Source organism: Plectropomus leopardus, chromosome 16 (genome assembly GCF_026936395.1).
Source record: "Plectropomus leopardus strain MGB_pleo_1.0 chromosome 16, ASM2693639v1, whole genome shotgun sequence".
Taxonomy (NCBI): Eukaryota; Metazoa; Chordata; class Actinopteri; order Perciformes; family Serranidae; genus Plectropomus; species Plectropomus leopardus.
This window is the reverse complement of record NC_142191.1, coordinates 24,996,472-25,015,000: the sequence shown is the minus strand read 5'-3', so window position 1 is coordinate 25,015,000 and position 18,529 is coordinate 24,996,472. Positions and strand designations below refer to the sequence as shown.

Genomic DNA, 18,529 nt, shown 5'->3' with positions numbered 1-18,529 from the left:
CCTGCAATAACTGATGTTTTGCCTCTGGAAGGCAATGCGTACAACTGTTATAGTACTCGAGATCAGTCTGGGTCTCAAGACCCATCACTGAACCACTTTTTAAGGTCTCGTCTCGAACTTGAATGCATTTTAACTTGATCTTGTCTTGGTCTCAGACAAATAGGACTCTAGATGTTATTTCAAGACTGGTCAAGACCAAAAATGCAAGAATGTCAGTAAATTGACTGTAACAAAATGAGTGTTTAATAAAGATGGTTTAGTTAATTTCAGCCACTAAGTGGACAATTCCCACAAGTAAAATTCACCTCTTTTATGCCTTTTGATTATTTTATCAAGACATTTCTTTTTTAATGTACCAATCACCTCTCTCTCTTTCTTTCTTGTAGCTTTCCACTGAGTGCCCTGAAGACCTCCCTTCAGAAAAGACAACAAACGGGTTCAAGCTTGAACCCTCCTTCAGCTTCTCCCGTGAAACATCTCTGTGACTCTGCCATGTCACTGGATCACAGGAAAACTAAGACTGTCTCCCTGCTGCCCTGGGATACATGCTGGCACCGCACTCTGAGTGAACTGCCTAAAGGTGCATTCGATTATTTATTGCCAAGCTTCTAGATAATTGGAATGATGGAGGCTCTGGATGTGATGCCAAGTCTAGTCAGAAACAGTTACAATCTACGGTGGATTCAAGACAGGCTGGTGAGCAACAAGTCACAGCGGAGCAGCGGTGCCCCCTAAGCTGTTAAAGCTCCCCTGCAGTCGGATCCAGGGCCCCCATGCTCTCAAACACTTGCATTGAAGATTACCTCCAATTAACAGAACTTTGGGTTGCAACATGGAGAAGTAGTTATGGATAGGTAAAAGAAGAATGCAAGCGCTGTGATGCAGAAAAAAAGCTCCACTGCACTTTATTACAACTGCCCTGATTGTGGGCGAAGCTTGGTGTTCCTAGTTTGGTTACTATATGTAAATCGAGTTTAGTGTAAAAGAGGCTGGTAACACAAACTCAAATTACTAGATTGCGTTAAAAACTGCTGTAGTTAAAACAGAATACTTGATCACTCATGTTAGCTAGTTTTTGGGGTCTCCGGGGCCGTATTCACAAAGCTTCCTACAACAGAGAGTCACTTCTAGTGATGAAATTCTAAAAAATTCTTAATATAATTACGTTATATAGTTAAGACTAGATCCTGGTAAAGATAAAGGTTGTTCATAAAGCATCTTAAAGCAGAAAGACAAATAGGTCTGAGAAATTTTCTCTGAAAGCTGGATTACAGTGAGTTAATAGCATGCTCTAGATTAGTTGGTGGAGGAGTAATGTTTGTGGTCAATCTCACCAAACACAATAACAAGATAATGCCAGAAACAAAGCGATCACAACACTAAGATATTAGGCTACTGGAAAAATGCAGCAGTGCAGCAGAGCGATCACACAAACAGCTCTTCCACAGTCTCACACTGTGACACAGTTCATTTTATTTCCACTGGATGTCCACACCTTGCAGGCTCACAAAAGGGCCTGTCTGTGACAACCAATCACATTTGTTAAACGATTGCATCATACCTAGCAAACCTCCTCTCTAAGATTAAAGTTTTTGCCCTTTCCTTGTTCAGAGTTCACTCCTAAGCTACAACTCCTTGCTAGAAAGTTTAAGGCCAAGTTAGGAGCCTTTTGAAAGGATTCTCAGAATATTTGTTTATACGGTCCCTGGTGTCTGTTAGAAAGAACTAGAGAGCCATTCTGATTGGTTCGTACTGCGGCAACTGCACAGGGCCAACATCTCCTGAGTTTACTTGAATTGTCCTGTAAAACACACTGTAAATGTTGTTATTATTGCGTCATTGGATTATTTCGTTACAAACAACAGTTTATGTTAGCTATAAAAGTGGCACAGATATGGATCCAATTAGAAGCTGCTTTCAAATAAGGATAGTCGTCATGAATCTTATTTATTTTAGAGCAATGTTGCATGAATTTTAAACAGACCAAGAAGCAGCTGCAAATAGTTTTGTGTGGTTTATTTTTGTCTGCATAATAATGGGCTGACTTACTGGTATACCAGCTCACTTTGCATCTGAGGAAGTCGGAAATCCCCGCAGGTTTTTATTTGCAAAAAGAGGCTCAGTAAACCAAGTCATTCCAGTCATGACAAATAACTGATGTAAAAGACTAAAACATTTAGCAGAACTGTATTTGGCTTTCAGATTAAAGGGGTGCATCCCTGGGCCTTTTCCCCTGTGTTCTTCCTTCAAGTCACCGCCACAAAGAGACAAGGGCTGTAGAGAAAATGAAGTAAAGTAGAGGCCGTTCAGAACAGTGGATTTGCTATGAAGGAGCCCTGACATAACTGACACCAATTAAAACACTCTGCTTATGAAGAAGATTAGAGAAGTAACTATCTGCTGTAGTAAAATAGATGATGTATTGTGTATAGAATATGTGGCTAGCTTTTGCGATGGCCTTCCTGACAACACAACAGTGCTGCAGTGTTTTCCGACACAAACAACAAAGGACCAAACAGAATGTGAACATGTTCTGAGTTCAGTGCACAATAAGAAACACACGCACAACTTCAAGTTTTATACTCAAAGGTATGATGTCAGATGTGTTTTTAATGTCAAATATTACAGTGTGCATCACAGCTGACAGGACAGCACCATCTTGTGGGGTTTCTACAGTAGTAAGAGAGAGGACAGGAGAAGCACAACAGAGTTCACTTCTATTTTTAACAGAAAACAATGCTAATTTATTTTAGATCCGTTTGTTTTATGTCTGTTGTAAAAAAAAAATCTATTTTTTGTAGCTTTTCATTTATAACACAAAGCATACTTTTTTTTTTTTTTAACTTAAGTGTGAATTAATATTGCCAACATTTACCTTTTCAAAATAGATGCAAAATGTGTATTTTCACTTTACTTCCACTTGGTTGTGTCCGAGGTCTTAAACCCTGTCTACACTGTTCATTGACGGTCATCTGAAAAGCATCTAAGATCTGGCATTTAAAATCTAAATTTTAAGCAATTCCACCGCCTTTCAAGTGGGACATTATCATCTTTACCCACAACAAGCTTCATGCCAGCTAACTTTTTTTTATGTGCTGAAAACTATAAAACAACATTAACCTATAGCAGCTGCACGTAAATATTTATTTGGTTCTCTTTTCAAATCTTTGAAACTATTTCATTGGTGAAACTTTTGTTATGTTGATGCATTCTTGTATTTTCTGGTTCTTAGCAAATTAAGAGCTAACAGTTTGTTATCTTCCTTTCTTTATCTTTCTTTAATTTTTTTATAACAACTTTTTTTAAGCACTTAAGTCTTGAGATGTTGTATAATTTATTTGTGTTTTGAAGTTAGGCTTCTTATCAATATCTGAATAAATTATTAAAGGGTTAATAACATTTAGTTCTCTGGTCTGAAAAGTTCAACCTCTGTGATACAGCCGGTAAGACATTATATGACATGTTTATTTTTTAATTTTTTTATTGCATTTAAAATAATGTCTCTTCAGTCTCATATTTGGTCAACCATGTTTAATGTTGTGTCCATCATGTTTTCAACATTTCTCTATATGACCAAAATTAATTTTACAAGTGAAATCAGGAGAGGATATGTTTTGTGATATTGTAAATGCTGCTGAGACAATTCATGAATTAAACTTACTGAATTGCATTGGCAGTTTTACATTGCCACATAAATCAGTTTCTGAATTGCATAATTTTTTTATGGTTGTGGATGACAGCTTGTAATCCATAGTGTGACTGTGAGTTATCTGACACATGTCACCTGATGGCAGATGTCATACTAATATCTACAAAAACAAAGAATGCCTCATTTGTGAATTTCCCAGACAGCTAAAGTGGCACTGAAAGGAAAAGGCTGGAGTTAGTACATGTTTTTCTCATTGTCAACAAATCCCACGAAGAGAAAAACAGCAATGTGTTAGTCTGTCTCTTAAAACTTTATGACCTGGTTTGTGGCACCCAGCCACAAACCCATTGGTTACTACAGAGATACAAGACAAAAATTAAAAGAACATGTCATAAATATATACTTATGAAAAATCTAAAACAGCTTTTCACTGTAAATTTTAGCAAGCAAACAGGAGGAAATAGCGTATTTGTTGGGGACTATTTTTAGCAGCGGATTAATTCACACTTGGTGCTCTGAGTATTCTGAGGCAGCAGGACGGTGTATGTGGGATTGAGTCAAAATAGACTACACAGTGTGTGTGTCCATGGTAACTTGGGAATATGTCACCGGGTGCTACATTGTGACTGCCCCCGATGTGCTTTTAATAGTTTATGAACAACAATACAGCTCTGTAGCACAGGAGAAGATGTATTTCAGGCTCCAATAAACACACAAATACCTGTTAGTTGATGTTAAACACAGTATGTTTGGTTATTAAGATGGCATTTGTTGACGAAAAAAAGGAAACTATCATCAGCCTTATTCTTTAATCCTGGATTGTAATGATCCAAAACCACAGTGGAGATATAACTGTGCAGGTTGTTGCACCAAATGTATTCTGTTGTTTATGAATGTAAATGTTCCATTTCATTTATCTGTGAACCTTGGATTTAAGGTTTTTTTTTTTGCGGAAATTCATGACAAGTCTTGTCTGCAGTCATAAATACTGGACAGTCACAATCACATTATATGCAGATGACATTACGTTGTACATGTCTGTTAGAATCAAAAGGCACTGAGTCAAATCACAACGATAAAAAGCATTCTACTCAAGCGTCTTTTGGTGTCTTCTTGGTTGTTTTCTCACACACTAGAAACACAAATGTCCTCTCAAGCTAAACACACACTACACACAATCGCTCACTTTATCCATTCTCTAAAATATCACAGAATTTCTGACTTTGGAGACAGTTGAAGGATAACCTGTTCCTCCATAATCTTCAACCACTTAACCAGTCTCATAAAAACAGTGTTTTGGATATTGTCAGCAAATACATTACACTACACTACTAATGTTTTGTTCAGCTTAAGCAAATGTTTTTCAAACTCAGGCCTACATTTGAGAAATACAAGCTTTCCACCTGACAATGGTACGGCACCAGCACAGTGTTTGATTGTAGAATGTGACTAACTGACTAAAGTACATCAAATTAAGCTCAAATCAAAATGCTTTAAATGATGTTGCTTCATAGCGCCTTTTGGCTGATGCAAGTGATTGCATAATGAAACACAATTTCTGTTTCAAATATTTGTTTATATTAATAAACAAATATATATATTTTTTTAACTTAGGCATATACCTAGAGATATGATCTCCTATGTACACACAGACTGCATAATTTTGACAGTCTGGGCGGTGACTGATAACATTTCACAATTTTTTTTTCTGAGAAATTCAGCTACAAAGAGGAAGTCAATCAGCACCCAGAGTTCAGTTCTAGACCAGACAGAAAAGCCGTACAGATCGTCAATTGTTTCCAGACAGCAGACAGAGAATGGCCCGACTGTCATTAATCCTCTTTTTTATGCTTCAGTTTAAAGGTAATTGTTTTTCTTGAGATATAAGGGTTTATCTAAAATTATTTAATTATTTTCACCATATACTGAAAATTTGAAACCAACACATAAAACAAAAATATGTTTCAGTTCTTCCCTCTCAACCTGAAAATGGTGTCAATTACATTACAAAAAAGGGGGTTGAAATAAAATAATGTGTCCAACAGTGCTTGGCATGTAATATGTGTAGATAAATGACATTTTAAGCAGCAGGGCATACTTCCTCCTTTGCATTCGTAACAATTACAACCTATTTTGCCTGTCTATAAACAGCTTTTGAATCAACAGTGCAGCTGAAAATATAGGTCAAGGCTCAAGGAGTATTATGGAATATCACCAGACTGAGTAAAATGTCCTTACATTTATCTGTTTGTCAGCATCATTTTTTGAAAAATTCATCACTTGATAAATCATTGAAAACCTAGTTTTACATAATATTCACCCTGAGTAAATGGGTGCCCATCTCCCGACCTGCCCTTATATGGTGATACTGACAATGAAAGTAACCATATATGTTCATTGTCACTTTCCAGCAGGCATCAGTGGAAGAGCCGTCTTTCTCTACAACAGACCTGGACAAGATGCCATTCTGCCCTGTGCCACTGCATTTTTGGATAAAACATGCTCCATAGTTACATGGTTTTACAACAGTAATAGATTTCAATCTTTAGCTGAGGTTGTGAATGGAAATGTTCTGAAGAGCTCAGCCCGAGCTGCCAGGCTGAGTGTGAACACTGACTGCTCTTTGGTCATTAATAGCGTCACTGCTGAGGATGCTGGTTTCTACACCTGTCGACAGGGGAGGAGACCTGATCAGGATGTAGATGTATTCTTAAGTGTTTTGACAAGTGAGTTTCATTTCCATAAAACTGAAATGATCAAAAGGCAATTCTATTTTAGTCCTTTTTTTGTATGTGTTCCAGAGTGTGTGTGTGTGTGTGTGCGTATGCGTGTTTCGAATGGTTGTGGGGATTGTGCCAGGTTCAGGCCTCACTCATTCAGTCCTCCTTCATTGTTGAACTTCTCAGGATCTTGTAATAAAGTTGCTGAATTTCTATTAGATGGAATCTGGTGGATTTTTTTTTTTTACGCTGAGTTAATGGTTCTTTGTTTTTTTCTCAGTCTCTCCATCTCAAGCAGACGCTGATCCAAAGAGGGACGGTGAAGTTACATTAGAGTGCTCTCTGTCGAGATACAGAGAACTTAATCCATGTAAAGAGAACAGCATCCGCTGGATAAATGAGACAGGAGCTGAGCTGCTTGGTGAAGGTGTCGGGTACAAGGTCATCAGACAGACGGACTGTGTCTCTGTTCTGACTGTGAAGCGTCAGAGTGGCATCAACAGGAGATACACCTGCCAGTTTACTGATAAGAACAGAGTAGAGACAGAGATTGACTACACACCTGACTTCACAGGTAGGATCACATGTAATCAGTCAGAAACATCTAATCATAGTGAGAAAGTATGCAGCTAAAAGGATACAAAAGTTTGAAAATGAGATGTGACGATAAGAAAATGTGCAACATAGTTATTTTGTTCTGCAGGGGATTCAAATTGTTCTTATTTACTAACATGTTTTTTTTTTCTTAACCATGTTCAACAGATCCAACAGGCTGGTCTCCTCTGAGCTACGTCATGCTGACTCTGCGTATCGCAGGACTGATCCTGATGATCATAATCACCGTTCTTGTCATCAGAATTACATGTGAGGAAATTCAGATCATAATTTGGTAAAATTGCTTAATATAAATCATACATTTTGATTTCTAATGCTGCTTTTTCATTTTATTTTTTCCCTCAGGGAACACAAAAACGCTGCATGTCGACAGCAATGTGAGTTTTTAAAAATGTTACCTCTGTGACCACAGAGGCTGCAGAATCTCTGGTTTGTTCCCTTGAAACATTTTTTCATAATCTCATGTGTTGTGTCTCATTTTCCAGGTGAATAATGATGGCGATGTCCAGTATGAAAATGTAGAAGGACGTCCTGCTGATGCGAGACTGCACTGATCAACAACTTTCACACCAACTTCAGATCATCAGAGAGTCAAATATCATCAGTCATTTTTACACTTGTGACAGAAGCTTTCAGTTAAAATCATTGTTGTTTATTTAGGATACATTTGCTTTTTTTATTCTCTGATCTTCATATTCATCAGATGACATGTTCACAAGTTACCTGTAGTCCATTGAGAAAGAAACTATGACCCAATTTTGGACCACAACCCATCAGTTAGGAGCCACTACTTCGAATGATTGTACTGTTGTTCTCCATTTGATTCCTGTTGAACTGAACACTTTATTTCATTATTATTATTTGAACTCATATCTGTTTTTTTGATAGTTTGATGTCAGTTCTTTTAACCATCAGTATTTTTGTTTAGCCTGAGTGTGTCTGACTTATTATGCAGTTGAAGGTATACAGCAGCTCCGCGTCCCCATTGACTGTCCACGTCCTTTAAAGTACACTGTTATGAAAATGATTGTGTAGCTTTTTAGCTTCCTTCCATCCAACAAAAGACATTAGCTGTGGATGTGAATCTCTTCACAAGAATCTAAGTTCTCAGAAAAGATGTTTTATCCCCCCATGACAGAAATATAAAGTAAACTGCATATAATTTCAGCTTTAAGATCCCTCAGTGCATTTGATGTCTGTGTAATAAAAGCTGTAGTGAATCTGTAAATATCTGGTTAAAATAGTTTTGAGCTGCTGGAGAGTTTGACTTTGTCCTGATCTCCTCTTTTCCTTTGATTCATTTTATTCTTCTGTCATGCTTAGTGTTTCCTGTTTTATTTTATTACTCACATCTCCTCTTGTTTGACATCACTTCCTGTCTTTGTGTGTTGATCGTCTGCCCCCCCTAATTAGTTTCACCTGTCCCTCACTAGTCCTGCAGTCAACTCACCCATTCTCACTACTTATACCTACCCAGTCCCAGTTGACATCACTTCCTGTCTTTGTGTGTTGATCGTCTGCCCCGCCCTAATTAGTTTCACCTGTCCCTCACTCCCTTTTTTGTTCTTTTACCTGCCTGGTTTTGGCACTTTCAGAATTTTTTAAAAATAAATACATTTTTAAAATCATCCAGCTGCCTCATATATTGGCTGCATTTTGGTCCAAGCCTGCTGCTTGCTCTCTAAAATCCTGACAGACTTGAAGATGTCACATTGCTGAGACTTTCTATAGTTACAAGATACTTTTTTGAAGTCTACCTGAAGAAACAACTTTATCCACATGGGGGCACCGGGCAGCAGTGACAGATGGGACGTCTTTAGAGGTGACTGTGTTTTCCCGTCTTTATTAATGGTGCTGGTTATCATGACTGTATAATATGTTTAAAATCACTGTAAAACTGAATGCTAGTGTGTGTTTATGCTAAAGAGCATATAAGATAAAGCTGTGAAAAGATCATTTTGCAACTATCAACTCTAAGATCAGAACATTTTCTGAATGAAAAGTACTGTTTACTTGCTTCAACAAATCGTTTCAATTGTATTTCAATGATTCAAGTGTATTTTCTATCCATGAGTATATTACAAGGGATTTTTAAAACTCTTCAAATGTGATTTAAAGGCTCTGAACACATATTTTCTCAATTAGCTTCCTCGTGATCATTAATTTTTTTCTTTTTTTTTTTTTTTTACTATTCATCAAATTAAAATGACATTCCTATCAACCTCAGAGCAGTTCATGTTTCCATGATGGCAGGCTAACACACTAAACTAAGATGTGTAAGCATTAGCTTCATGACATTTCCTCTTTAGTAGAACTGAAATGACAGAATGGAAATGACATCATTTCCATCACTCTGTACTGTGAGCAACACAGATCACAGAAATAAACGTTTTGAGTGGAACAGTCACTGAATAGCCAAGCAGTAACAGTACATCCAAAGTGCAAAGGTCTTTAAATCAGTATGTCTACTAAATTACAAAAAAGTACAATAGTTCACAGTTAATCATTTTAGGCCCTGTATAATTTTGCTGTAAACATAGATTCCTTTGAATGATACAAAAAATAACCTTTGTCCAGCTGAAAAAAAAAAAAGATTTCCTTTTGAGTTTCATCTGAATATTGACTTGCAAATTTTCCACCTGAGAACACTATAAATCCCTTCTGAAAAAATAAGACATTAAAAGAAACTGCTATGTGTATATTTTGTGTTTAGTCAAGTCACTTTAATCATTCCTTGAGTCATATAAAACATTTTATTTATTCTGTTTGAATCATTTTGTTTAAGAGCAATCAAAAGAGGTTAAACACTTTTACAAATGGAATTTCTCTGAAATTTTAAAACAGAAAAAACAAACAAACCACGGTTTGTGAAACACAAATTTCTTTAAGTATGAGCCATCGCATGCAGTCTAGTAAAAAAGGCACATAGAAATGATGGAACTAACAAAAGGCCCGTGGTGAGTTGGCAAGTTTCTTAAGCTATTTTTCTCAGTACTTCAACCACAAAGAGGAAACAGAACTATCACATTCAGATCAGCAGCACAGAAGAAAAGGCGAACACAACGTCCGTCTGCAGAGAGAGCGAGAGAATGGACACAAAATGTCTGATCCTTATTTTTGTGCTTCAGTGTCAGGGTAAAGTTCTGTTTTATTATTCAAATATTAATAATAATTTTACAGCAATGTGATTTTTTTTATAACTGGTAAGGGTAATGTGACAGATTGCTATTACAAACAGGACACTGTTTCCTGTTTAGGAGGCCAATTTGACCAAAGCTGTGAAAAAATCATCAGCTCATGGTTTTTGTTAAACTGGTCTTAAATATAATTCTTATGTGCATTAAATAAATCTTTCATCTAACTTGTCTTAACCTTCAGAAAGCCAGTTGAGAGTTGTGAGTGTCTTTTTTCTTGATGTTGAGAATTTGGGTGCACAAATTGGTTACCCATTCCCTTTAATTAATTTGTACACATTATTGTGAGAAACATTTGACATTTTGAACAGTTGTTGAAAATAACACATCGTTGTGTTTATCCTCCAATCATTCAAATCCAATTAAAAATATTTGTCTCCCAGTCTAAAATCAAAACTAAAGCCGTATTTAACCAAATAAGCTCACTTACATTGTCCCTGATCTCCATTACCTACACTATATGATTGCATTTAGCACACAGCTGGCTGGCAAAGCGCAAACCAGAATGAAAAAAAAACAGAACAGTGAGAAAGTTTGAGATAAAAATGGAGGAGGAAATGAATGCAGTAAATTAAAAATGGTTGATAGTTGATACTTGCTGGACATTACGTGTAACCTGAAGATTAACCCTTTTAATGATTAGTAGATCAGTCAAATCATAGTTTTACTGATTAGTCATTAAAGGTCCACTGTGTTGAATTTAGGAGGATATACTGGCAGAAATTGAATATTATATGTTTTCTTTTATGAGTAATCAAGTGTCATCACCTAAGAATAAGCTGCTAATAAATACATAGGGAGCGGGTCCTCATCTACAGAGAAGCGTCATGTGTACTGCCATGTTTCTACAGTAGCCCAGACCAGACAAACTGGCTCTATATAGGGCCAATGGCATTTTTGCCTCAGCCACCGGAGAGAGCAGTGCCTTCCTGACGAGCTGAACAGTGTCGAACAAACAATAGTTTCTAACATGAAACTGCTTTGTTCAGTGTTGTTACCGGTTTAAATGATCCGGGTCAGTTTGTTTTGGAGACAAAGAGAACTCTGCAGATAATTCAGCCCCCAAAGGAATCTTAACCAGGAGTTAAAGCTTGGCTCATCGTTGAAGTTTCAGCTGGTTACAATCTACAACCCTCACTGCTAGATGTCATTACATTTTACACACTGCGCCTTTAAAGTATTTTTTGAGCAAAAAGGCCAAAAAGTTTTATCCTCATCCTGGTTCCAAATTCAAGATTTTTTTTCTCTCTTTTTTTAAACTGGTGCAGAGGTACCGTACATAAACACTGGCAGAGGTAGAAACATACAGTGCATAAAAAGAGATGAAAAATTACCCTGTAACGGGAACGGCATATTTCTACCATTTACCATCATTATTGTTTTAAAATCCTGCCTGTGAGTTTTAGTTTTTTCTCAAACTGGACTTCCTGGACTGCATTTTATTGTTTCACTCACACCTGAAACATCACAACACATCCCCTTTAATGTGTCGAGGCTGTGTTTGTAGTTATTGTGTTCTGTTGCAACATATTCCACACAGATTTTCCCATCTCATTTCCCCATGGTGATTTCAGCAGGTTAACTAATTCCTGTAATTTTATTTTCATCCTCTCCTTTATCAACAGTCATAAAACCCTCATCAGCAATTGAAATGCACGCCCACCCTGAAGTGATTATGCAGAACGGCACCACGGGAACCCTTCTATGCACCTTTAAGTCCAGTGAGGTGGTCAGCCAGTCCACCTCGGTGACCTGGAGCTTTCAGTCGAGTCAGCCCGATAATCAGTTCTTCAAAGCTCCATATGTGGTGAGTCCTCGTTGGTCATATCTGTTGCAGGGAGAAGTTCCTTCAGCTGCAGGACATTTTCCTGTGATTGTTAATCTATACTGACAAATGAAGAGCCGCTCATTGTGATGGAATGGTTTCCATTTACAGGTGGCTGCCCCTGTTAAAATATGTGCAATTCCTTTCAAAAACATGGAGAGAAAGGGCAATGAGCAACGTAGTAAGAAATTATCAATAAATTGCAAGAGATACATTTTTAATAATAATATTTTTAAAATAGCAGGGGAAAGTGTCTAGGACAAAAGAGGAAACTATGGTCAAAACTTAAATACTTTTCTTGGACTTTTTTTTTAGAAATTTCTTACTAATTGTTAGGTTATTTGTACTTTAGTTCCTCATTTCCCTCTTGCTGTGGTTTTGAATGATTTCAAGCCAAATTACTCAGGTTTCAAAGGCTTAAAGAACCGGGCTCAGTACATCTTTAATAAAAAAAGAAAACCATCAAATCCTCACATTTGAGAAGCTGGCATGGGTGTTGTCATTTTTGCTTGAAAAAATATGAAAATAAGTTATATATCAAAATAGCTGTTGATTAATTTTCTGTCAACTGATTAACTGACTAATTGCTGCAACTTGAATAATTTCCAAAATGATTCTTCTACAACTTTTTGAAGATTTTCTACTTTTCCAATGGAAAAGCATTCCCGGGACAAGACAAGTTCAAAGACAGATTGCAGTTTATCGGAGACATACAAAAGAGGGATGTCTCGATACAGCTGAGTCCAGTTCAGTTCAGCGACATTGGGACCTTCTTCTGTGACGTGAAGAACCCACCAGACGTAACAGGAAATCCAGCACAAACGAAGCTCAGCGTTGTTCCGAAAGGTGAACGACTTTTTATTAAAATTAAATGAATGTTAATAAAAATACATGTATTGTAGAGGATTTCTTTCTAAATCAGATTTAGCTTCAGCTTGAGGCAGGAAAACTTTAAGATTTTAACTGCACAAGATGCTTTTTAGATGAGCCTGCTTCCTGTTGTGGTATGAGCAGGTGTGTGGTCTTGGCCTTCACTTGTCAGCTGTGTTCACCCACTCACGACTGCACACTCACATGCTGATTGGACGGTGTGAAAACGCTGCACTCTGCTTGACTGTCCCGAATCTGTCACGTTTCCAGGCAAAGAGGGGGACTTTTTCCTCTCATTGTGGCTTTTAGTCATACGAAAGGTGTCATTTTTGACATGGTTAGTTGTTTGCACCCCTTACAATTATTAAATCTATGATTAAGTTATGGTTTATCTTAAAATGCTGCTGCTCCAAGCTTAAAATACATACATTGTGCTGGTCACACACATGTATTTTTGGAAGCAAACAGCCTTACACATCTGGCTCGGTGAGCCTCCAATAGATGGGAGAGCCAAAAAAAATCCCATGTACTCCAACTTACGGATTCTAACTCGTCCTTTTGCCCACATTTTCTGACAAAACAAAAGACAAATATGTTCTTGATATGTGTGCATTCGCAGGAATCTCGTCTTTTTTGTGAATGTGTTATTTTGACAATAATTTTAGCAGGAAAAGGAGGAGTTTGAGAGCTCACATCTTCCTTAAATGAACCTCCACTCTCCTCTCCCACAGGTGGCGCTTAAATTACTATCGCAATGGCCATAGCACACAGATACACAGACGTGCACTGCAAAAACTGCCGATCTAACCAAGTGTAATAATCTTATATTTAGATTAAAAAATCTAGTTAGTCTTGTTTTAAGTATAAATGGATTATCTAGTGCCGACTAGGAAAGATCATTTGACTTAATTCAAGTAAATATCACTTGCCTGGTCTTGTTAAGCATCTTTGTCTTTTTCTGAGTTATTTTTAACTAGATACAGGAGACAAGTCTGGAAACATCCACTTCAGGTCTATAGAAACCTTATTTTAAGCACTAGTATGTCCAACTAGGCTTAAATAAATTGCTTGAAATTAGTGTTTTTGATCTTATTTCAAGATTTTATGGGCTATAATGAGAGTCACACAGTTTTACTGGTTTTAAGACATCTTAACAAGCAAAATTTGCTTACTGCACTGGCAGCCAAATTTGCTTCTTTTAAGTGCAAGTATGCTTAAATCTAGGGTGTTTGGCCTTAAATTTGACAGGCCATTTTTGCAGTGTGTGTGCGGGTGTGCACGTGTGTGTATGTTTGTGTGCTGAATCTTAAATGAAAAACTACCAAGAGCTGAAGCTTTTAAGACCATGTAAACATTATATATCAGCATTTTTCCTCTATCATATACTACGACTTCTGCTTTACTGCTTCTTTTCATACTGTTAAGTACTGTGCTGTACTGTGTAGTACTCAGCCGGCACCAGTCAAAAAAAAAAAAATTCTTGGGAAATTGTCTGCATCTTTGAGGTAACAGCACAAAGTCAATGTACAATCACGAGGTTGTTTTTTTCCACTTACAGACTCAGATTGTTATTTTATTTATCTGACAACATTAACAACTAACCCTAACCCTGGAAGATAATGGTTAATCTGAGAAATTGTCACTGATAAAAGACCACCATCTTCCTGTTTTAAAGGCCACTTTGATAAACTTTTATAAAAGCTGTCAAAAATGAGTCAATGTTTTAGACAAGAACAAGATAGAAGTTATGAGTCGGTTATACTTAAACGATTCTTAAATATATGTGGACTTGTATATGTGGGCTCAGTTTGTTACTTTGTGTCTGACAACAACATGGATTTTTTTCTTCAACTCTTTCATGCATCTAATTCTTGCTCAAAAAAATGTCTCGTTCTGAAGTGTTGCAAGTTCTGTCATTGTGGGCAGGATCATTTTATGCATAATATGCTGTTTCTTACAGAACACTTGTTCTTCTCTTTCCAGAAAGCATCAATGAAATGTCTATCATCAACATCTATAACAGACTTGGACAAGATGCTATTCTGCCCTGTGTCGCATCAACATGCTCCATAGTTACATGGCTTTACAACAGAAATCAGTCTCAGTATTTCACTGAAGTTGTGAATGGAAATGTTCTGAAGAACTCAGCCCGAGCTGCCAGGCTGAGTGTGAACACTGACTGCTCTTTGGTCATTACCAACATCACTACTGAGGATGTTGGTTACTACACCTGCCAACAGGGGGGGACAACAAATCTGGACAAACTAGTTTTTTTAAGTGTTCTGACAAGTGAGTGTCATTTTAATATACAATTCATTGATATTATGGCACATATTTTGAGGCAGAACTATGGCATTATGCCAAACTCTGCCTCATTCCAGTCATACACCAGTCTGTCCATAATGTCCACAAGCACACATTTGAAAAGGGACCAAATACATCGCTGGTTTAGGATAATCATTGATGAGGCTCAAGAAAACAATAGAAACCAAAGTCATCAGCCATAATTGATTAATGTGATTCATGAAAAATTACCCCTCTCCCAATTTATGTTAACTGACAACAATTCACTAATTAATATTCTTTACAACCTTTATACTCATATGTTGAAATGCAGCTGAAAGATTTTAATTCCATTTGGTTCAGTCGACCTTCATTTTTAATTCAGTAAAATAATAATGTCACAAGATGGACAGAAAGGTGTCAGGGTCTTGTGGTAAAGGTGAGGACTTTCTGGTGGACGTGAAACATGTTTATGCTAAATTAAGTGTTGTCACTTGTTATCTAATCTAATCATAGTGAGAAAGTATGCAGCTCAAAGGATACAAAAGTTTGGAAATGAGATGTGACGATAAGAAAATGTGCAACATAGTTATTTTGTTCTGCAGGGGATTCAAATTGTTCTTATTTACTAACATGTTTTTTTTTTTCTTAACCATGTTCAACAGATCCAACAGGCTGGTCTCCTCTGAGCTACGTTATGCTGACTCTGCGTATCGCAGGACTGATCCTGATGATCATAATCACCGTTCTTGTCATCAGAATTACATGTGAGGAAATTCAGATCATAATTTGGTAAAATTGCTTAATATAAATCATACATTTTTATTTCTAATGCTGCTTTTTCATTTTATTTTTTCCCTCAGGGAACACAAAAGCGCTGCATGTCGACAGCAATGTGAGTTTTTAAAAATGTTACCTCTGTGACCACAGAGGCTGCAGAATCTCTGGTTTGTTCCCTTGAAACATTTTTTCATAATCTCATGTGTTGTGTCTCATTTTCCAGGTGAATAATGATGGCGATGTCCAGTATGAAAATGTAGAAGGACGTCCTGCTGATGCGAGACTGCACTGATCAACAACTTTCACACAAACTTCAGATCATCAGAGAGTCAAATATCATCAGTCATTTTTACACTTGTGACAGAAGCTTTCAGTTAAAATCATTGTTGTTTATTTAGGATACATTTGCTTTTTTTATTCTCTGCTCTTTATATTCATCAGATGACATGTTCACAAGTTACCTGTAGTCCATTGAGAAAGAAACTATGACCCAATTTTGGACCACAACCCATCAGTTGGGAGCCACTACTTCGAATGATTGTACTGTTGTTCTCCATTTGATTCCTGTTGAACTGAACACTTTATTTCATTATTATTATTTGAACTCATATCTGTTTTCTTAATAGTTTGATGTCAGTTCTTTTAACCATCAGTATTTTTGTTTAGCCTGAGTGTGTCTGACTTATTATGCAGTTGAAGGTATACAGCAGCTCCGTGTCCCCATTGACTGTCCACGTCCTTTAAAGTACACTGTTATGAAAATGATTGTGTAGCTTTTTAGCTTCCTTCCATCCAAAAAAAGACATTAGCTGTGGATGTGAATCTCTTCACAAGAATCTAAGTTCTCAGAAGAGATGTTTTATCCCCCCATGACAGAAATATAAAGTAAACTGCATATAATTTCAGCTTTAAGATCCCTCAGTGCATTTGATGTCTGTGTAATAAAAGCTGTAGTGAATCTGTAAATATCTGGTTAAAATAGTTTTGAGCTGCTGGAGAGTTTGACTTTGTCCTGATCTCCTCTTGAGGTGATGTTTTCCTTTGATTCATTTTATTCTTCCGTCATGCTTAGTGTTTCCTGTTTTATTTTATTACTCACATCTCTCCTTGTTTGACATCACTTCCTGCCTTTTGATTGTCTGCCCCGCCCTGATTAGTTTCACCTGTCCCTCACTAGTCCTGCAGTCAACTCACCCATTCTCACTACTTATACCTACCCAGTCCCTTTGTTCTTAGTCAATTTTGTCTCTTTTTTTTTTTGCTTTATAGTTCTGTTGCCTGCCTGGTTTTGGCTCAGTATTTTTTTTAGATGATTGATTATTTTTAAAATCATCCGGCTGCCTCATATGTTGCCTGCATTTGGTTCCAAGCCAGCTCTCCAAAACCCTGACAGTCTTGAAGATGTTACATTGCTGAGACTTTCTACAGTTGCAGAATATATAAAAACCTGTGTGAAGTCTAGTTGAAGAAAGAAATGTATCCACACTGCAGCAGTGACAGATGGGACGTCTTTAGAGGTGACTGTGTTTTCCTCCTGCTGTCTTTATTAATGGTGCTGGTTATCATGACTGTATAATGTGTTTAAAATCACTTTAAAACTGAATACTAGTGGATGTTTATGCAAAAGAGCATATAAGATGGAGTTTAAAAAAGGCCACTTTGCAACTATCAGCACTGGATCAGAACATTTTTTGAATGAAAAGTACTTTAGTTTACCTGCTTTAGTAAATCTTCCTAAAAAAAAATATTTTCTCAATCAGCTTCTTCATGATCTTTTTTTAAAAACTTCTCATCTAGTGCCATCATCGTATCAAAATATGTCCAGTATTTTGGTTTATGAAAATACTAAATAATGACATTCCGATCAACCTCAGCTGCAGTTTGTTCTCTGCAGAGCGGATGATAGCATGCTGACACTGAACTAACCCGCAGCACTTTGTGATGGAGCTGCCAGCGTGACTTTCGCCTCTTCATCTTGTTATTCTGTTTTTGCCTTCTTGCCAAACATGGTACTTCCTCTTTGGTGATACAACTGAAATGACAGAATAGAAATGACAACATTTCCATTACTCGGAAATGTTAAACTCTGAAATAGCTTTGTTTCAATGGAAAAATGGTTAGTTAATCATGAATTTGATGTGTTTTTACCATCTTAGGTTAGAGGTTGATCAGGCATATTGGCTATAAATAATATAATCAGTAATCTTGCTCATAAACACAGTAAAGAAATAAAAAAAGTATACCCCATAAATCACTAAACTATTATGTAACAGTAGCTCACAGTTTATTATTTATTACTCCAGCCCTTTCAATTCTATAAAAAAAAAAGTAACTATCGTCCAGCCCAAAAATAAAAAATAAAAATGTACCTTCTGAGTTTCCATCATCATTATATTGAGATACAAGGTTTTCACCTGAATACATTGTATAACTTATATGTGGGAAAATGAAAATATTATTAGAAAGCACTCTATGCATATTTTAGGAAAACTGTTCTGTAATCTCACTTTGAATGTAACTTCAATTATTTAAACATTTTATTCTATTTGAGTCATTCTGTTCACGAATGATCAAAGGAAGTTCAACTGCAGTT

General features: G+C 36.8%; 4 protein-coding genes across 8 annotated transcripts in view; all 4 read left to right on the top strand.

The window, feature by feature from the left end:
- flvcr1 (FLVCR choline and heme transporter 1) overlaps nucleotides 1-3,670 on the top strand; it is a 20,454-nt gene extending 16,784 nt beyond the window's left edge. Inside the window, exon 10 of the mRNA XM_042503537.2 lies at nucleotides 387-3,670. Within this exon, the coding sequence (XP_042359471.1) occupies nucleotides 387-485 (99 nt within the window). The 3' untranslated portion in view covers nucleotides 486-3,670. The remainder of the gene's footprint in view (nucleotides 1-386) is intronic.
- Nucleotides 3,671-5,417: 1,747 nt separating this feature from the next.
- On the top strand, nucleotides 5,418-8,212 carry LOC121940803 (uncharacterized). 2 transcript variants are annotated; one of them, XM_088089157.1, is made up of 6 exons: nucleotides 5,418-5,512; nucleotides 6,061-6,375; nucleotides 6,650-6,943; nucleotides 7,132-7,233; nucleotides 7,330-7,361; nucleotides 7,470-8,212. In XM_088089157.1, the coding sequence occupies exons 1-6, from the start codon at nucleotides 5,467-5,469 to the stop codon at nucleotides 7,536-7,538; spliced, it is 858 nt and encodes a 285-aa protein (XP_087945283.1). In that variant the 5' UTR covers nucleotides 5,418-5,466; the 3' UTR covers nucleotides 7,539-8,212. The 2 variants fall into 2 exon arrangements, with proteins under 2 accessions (XP_087945283.1, XP_087945284.1); XM_088089158.1 differs by having other exon boundaries at nucleotides 5,430-5,512; nucleotides 6,064-6,375.
- A 404-nt stretch (nucleotides 8,213-8,616) lies between these two features.
- Nucleotides 8,617-17,692, top strand: LOC121967033 (myelin protein zero-like protein 1). Of its 2 annotated transcripts, none has more exons than XM_088089145.1 (7): nucleotides 8,617-8,806; nucleotides 11,804-11,985; nucleotides 12,639-12,849; nucleotides 14,857-15,162; nucleotides 15,822-15,923; nucleotides 16,020-16,051; nucleotides 16,160-17,692. In XM_088089145.1, the coding sequence occupies exons 1-7, from the start codon at nucleotides 8,764-8,766 to the stop codon at nucleotides 16,226-16,228; spliced, it is 945 nt and encodes a 314-aa protein (XP_087945271.1). In that variant the 5' UTR covers nucleotides 8,617-8,763; the 3' UTR covers nucleotides 16,229-17,692. The 2 variants fall into 2 exon arrangements, with proteins under 2 accessions (XP_087945271.1, XP_087945270.1); XM_088089144.1 differs by lacking the exon at nucleotides 8,617-8,806 and adding an exon at nucleotides 10,005-10,119.
- LOC148186909 (uncharacterized) overlaps nucleotides 17,314-18,529 on the top strand; it is a 50,535-nt gene continuing 49,319 nt past the window's right edge. For 2 of the 3 annotated variants that reach the window (XM_088089150.1, XM_088089153.1), the window contains exon 1: nucleotides 17,314-17,453. The gene's annotated coding sequence lies outside the window, so the exon portion shown is untranslated. The remainder of the gene's footprint in view (nucleotides 17,454-18,529) is intronic. The other variant, XM_088089151.1, reaches the window with a different exon arrangement.

Excerpts from the sequence above, each read along its gene's own strand:
- LOC121967033 (XM_088089144.1), top strand. The coding sequence starts at position 10,074 with ATGGACACAAAATGTCTGATCCTTATTTTTGTGCTTCAGTGTCAGG. Across the intron at positions 10,120-11,803 it reads TTTTGTGCTTCAGTGTCAGG|TCATAAAACCCTCATCAGCA; the intron begins GTAAAGTTCTGT and ends CTTTATCAACAG. Across the intron at positions 12,850-14,856 it reads GCTCAGCGTTGTTCCGAAAG|AAAGCATCAATGAAATGTCT; the intron begins GTGAACGACTTT and ends TTCTCTTTCCAG.
- LOC121940803 (XM_088089157.1), top strand. The coding sequence starts at position 5,467 with ATGGCCCGACTGTCATTAATCCTCTTTTTTATGCTTCAGTTTAAAG. Across the intron at positions 5,513-6,060 it reads TTTTATGCTTCAGTTTAAAG|CAGGCATCAGTGGAAGAGCC; the intron begins GTAATTGTTTTT and ends GTCACTTTCCAG. Across the intron at positions 6,944-7,131 it reads CTACACACCTGACTTCACAG|ATCCAACAGGCTGGTCTCCT; the intron begins GTAGGATCACAT and ends CATGTTCAACAG.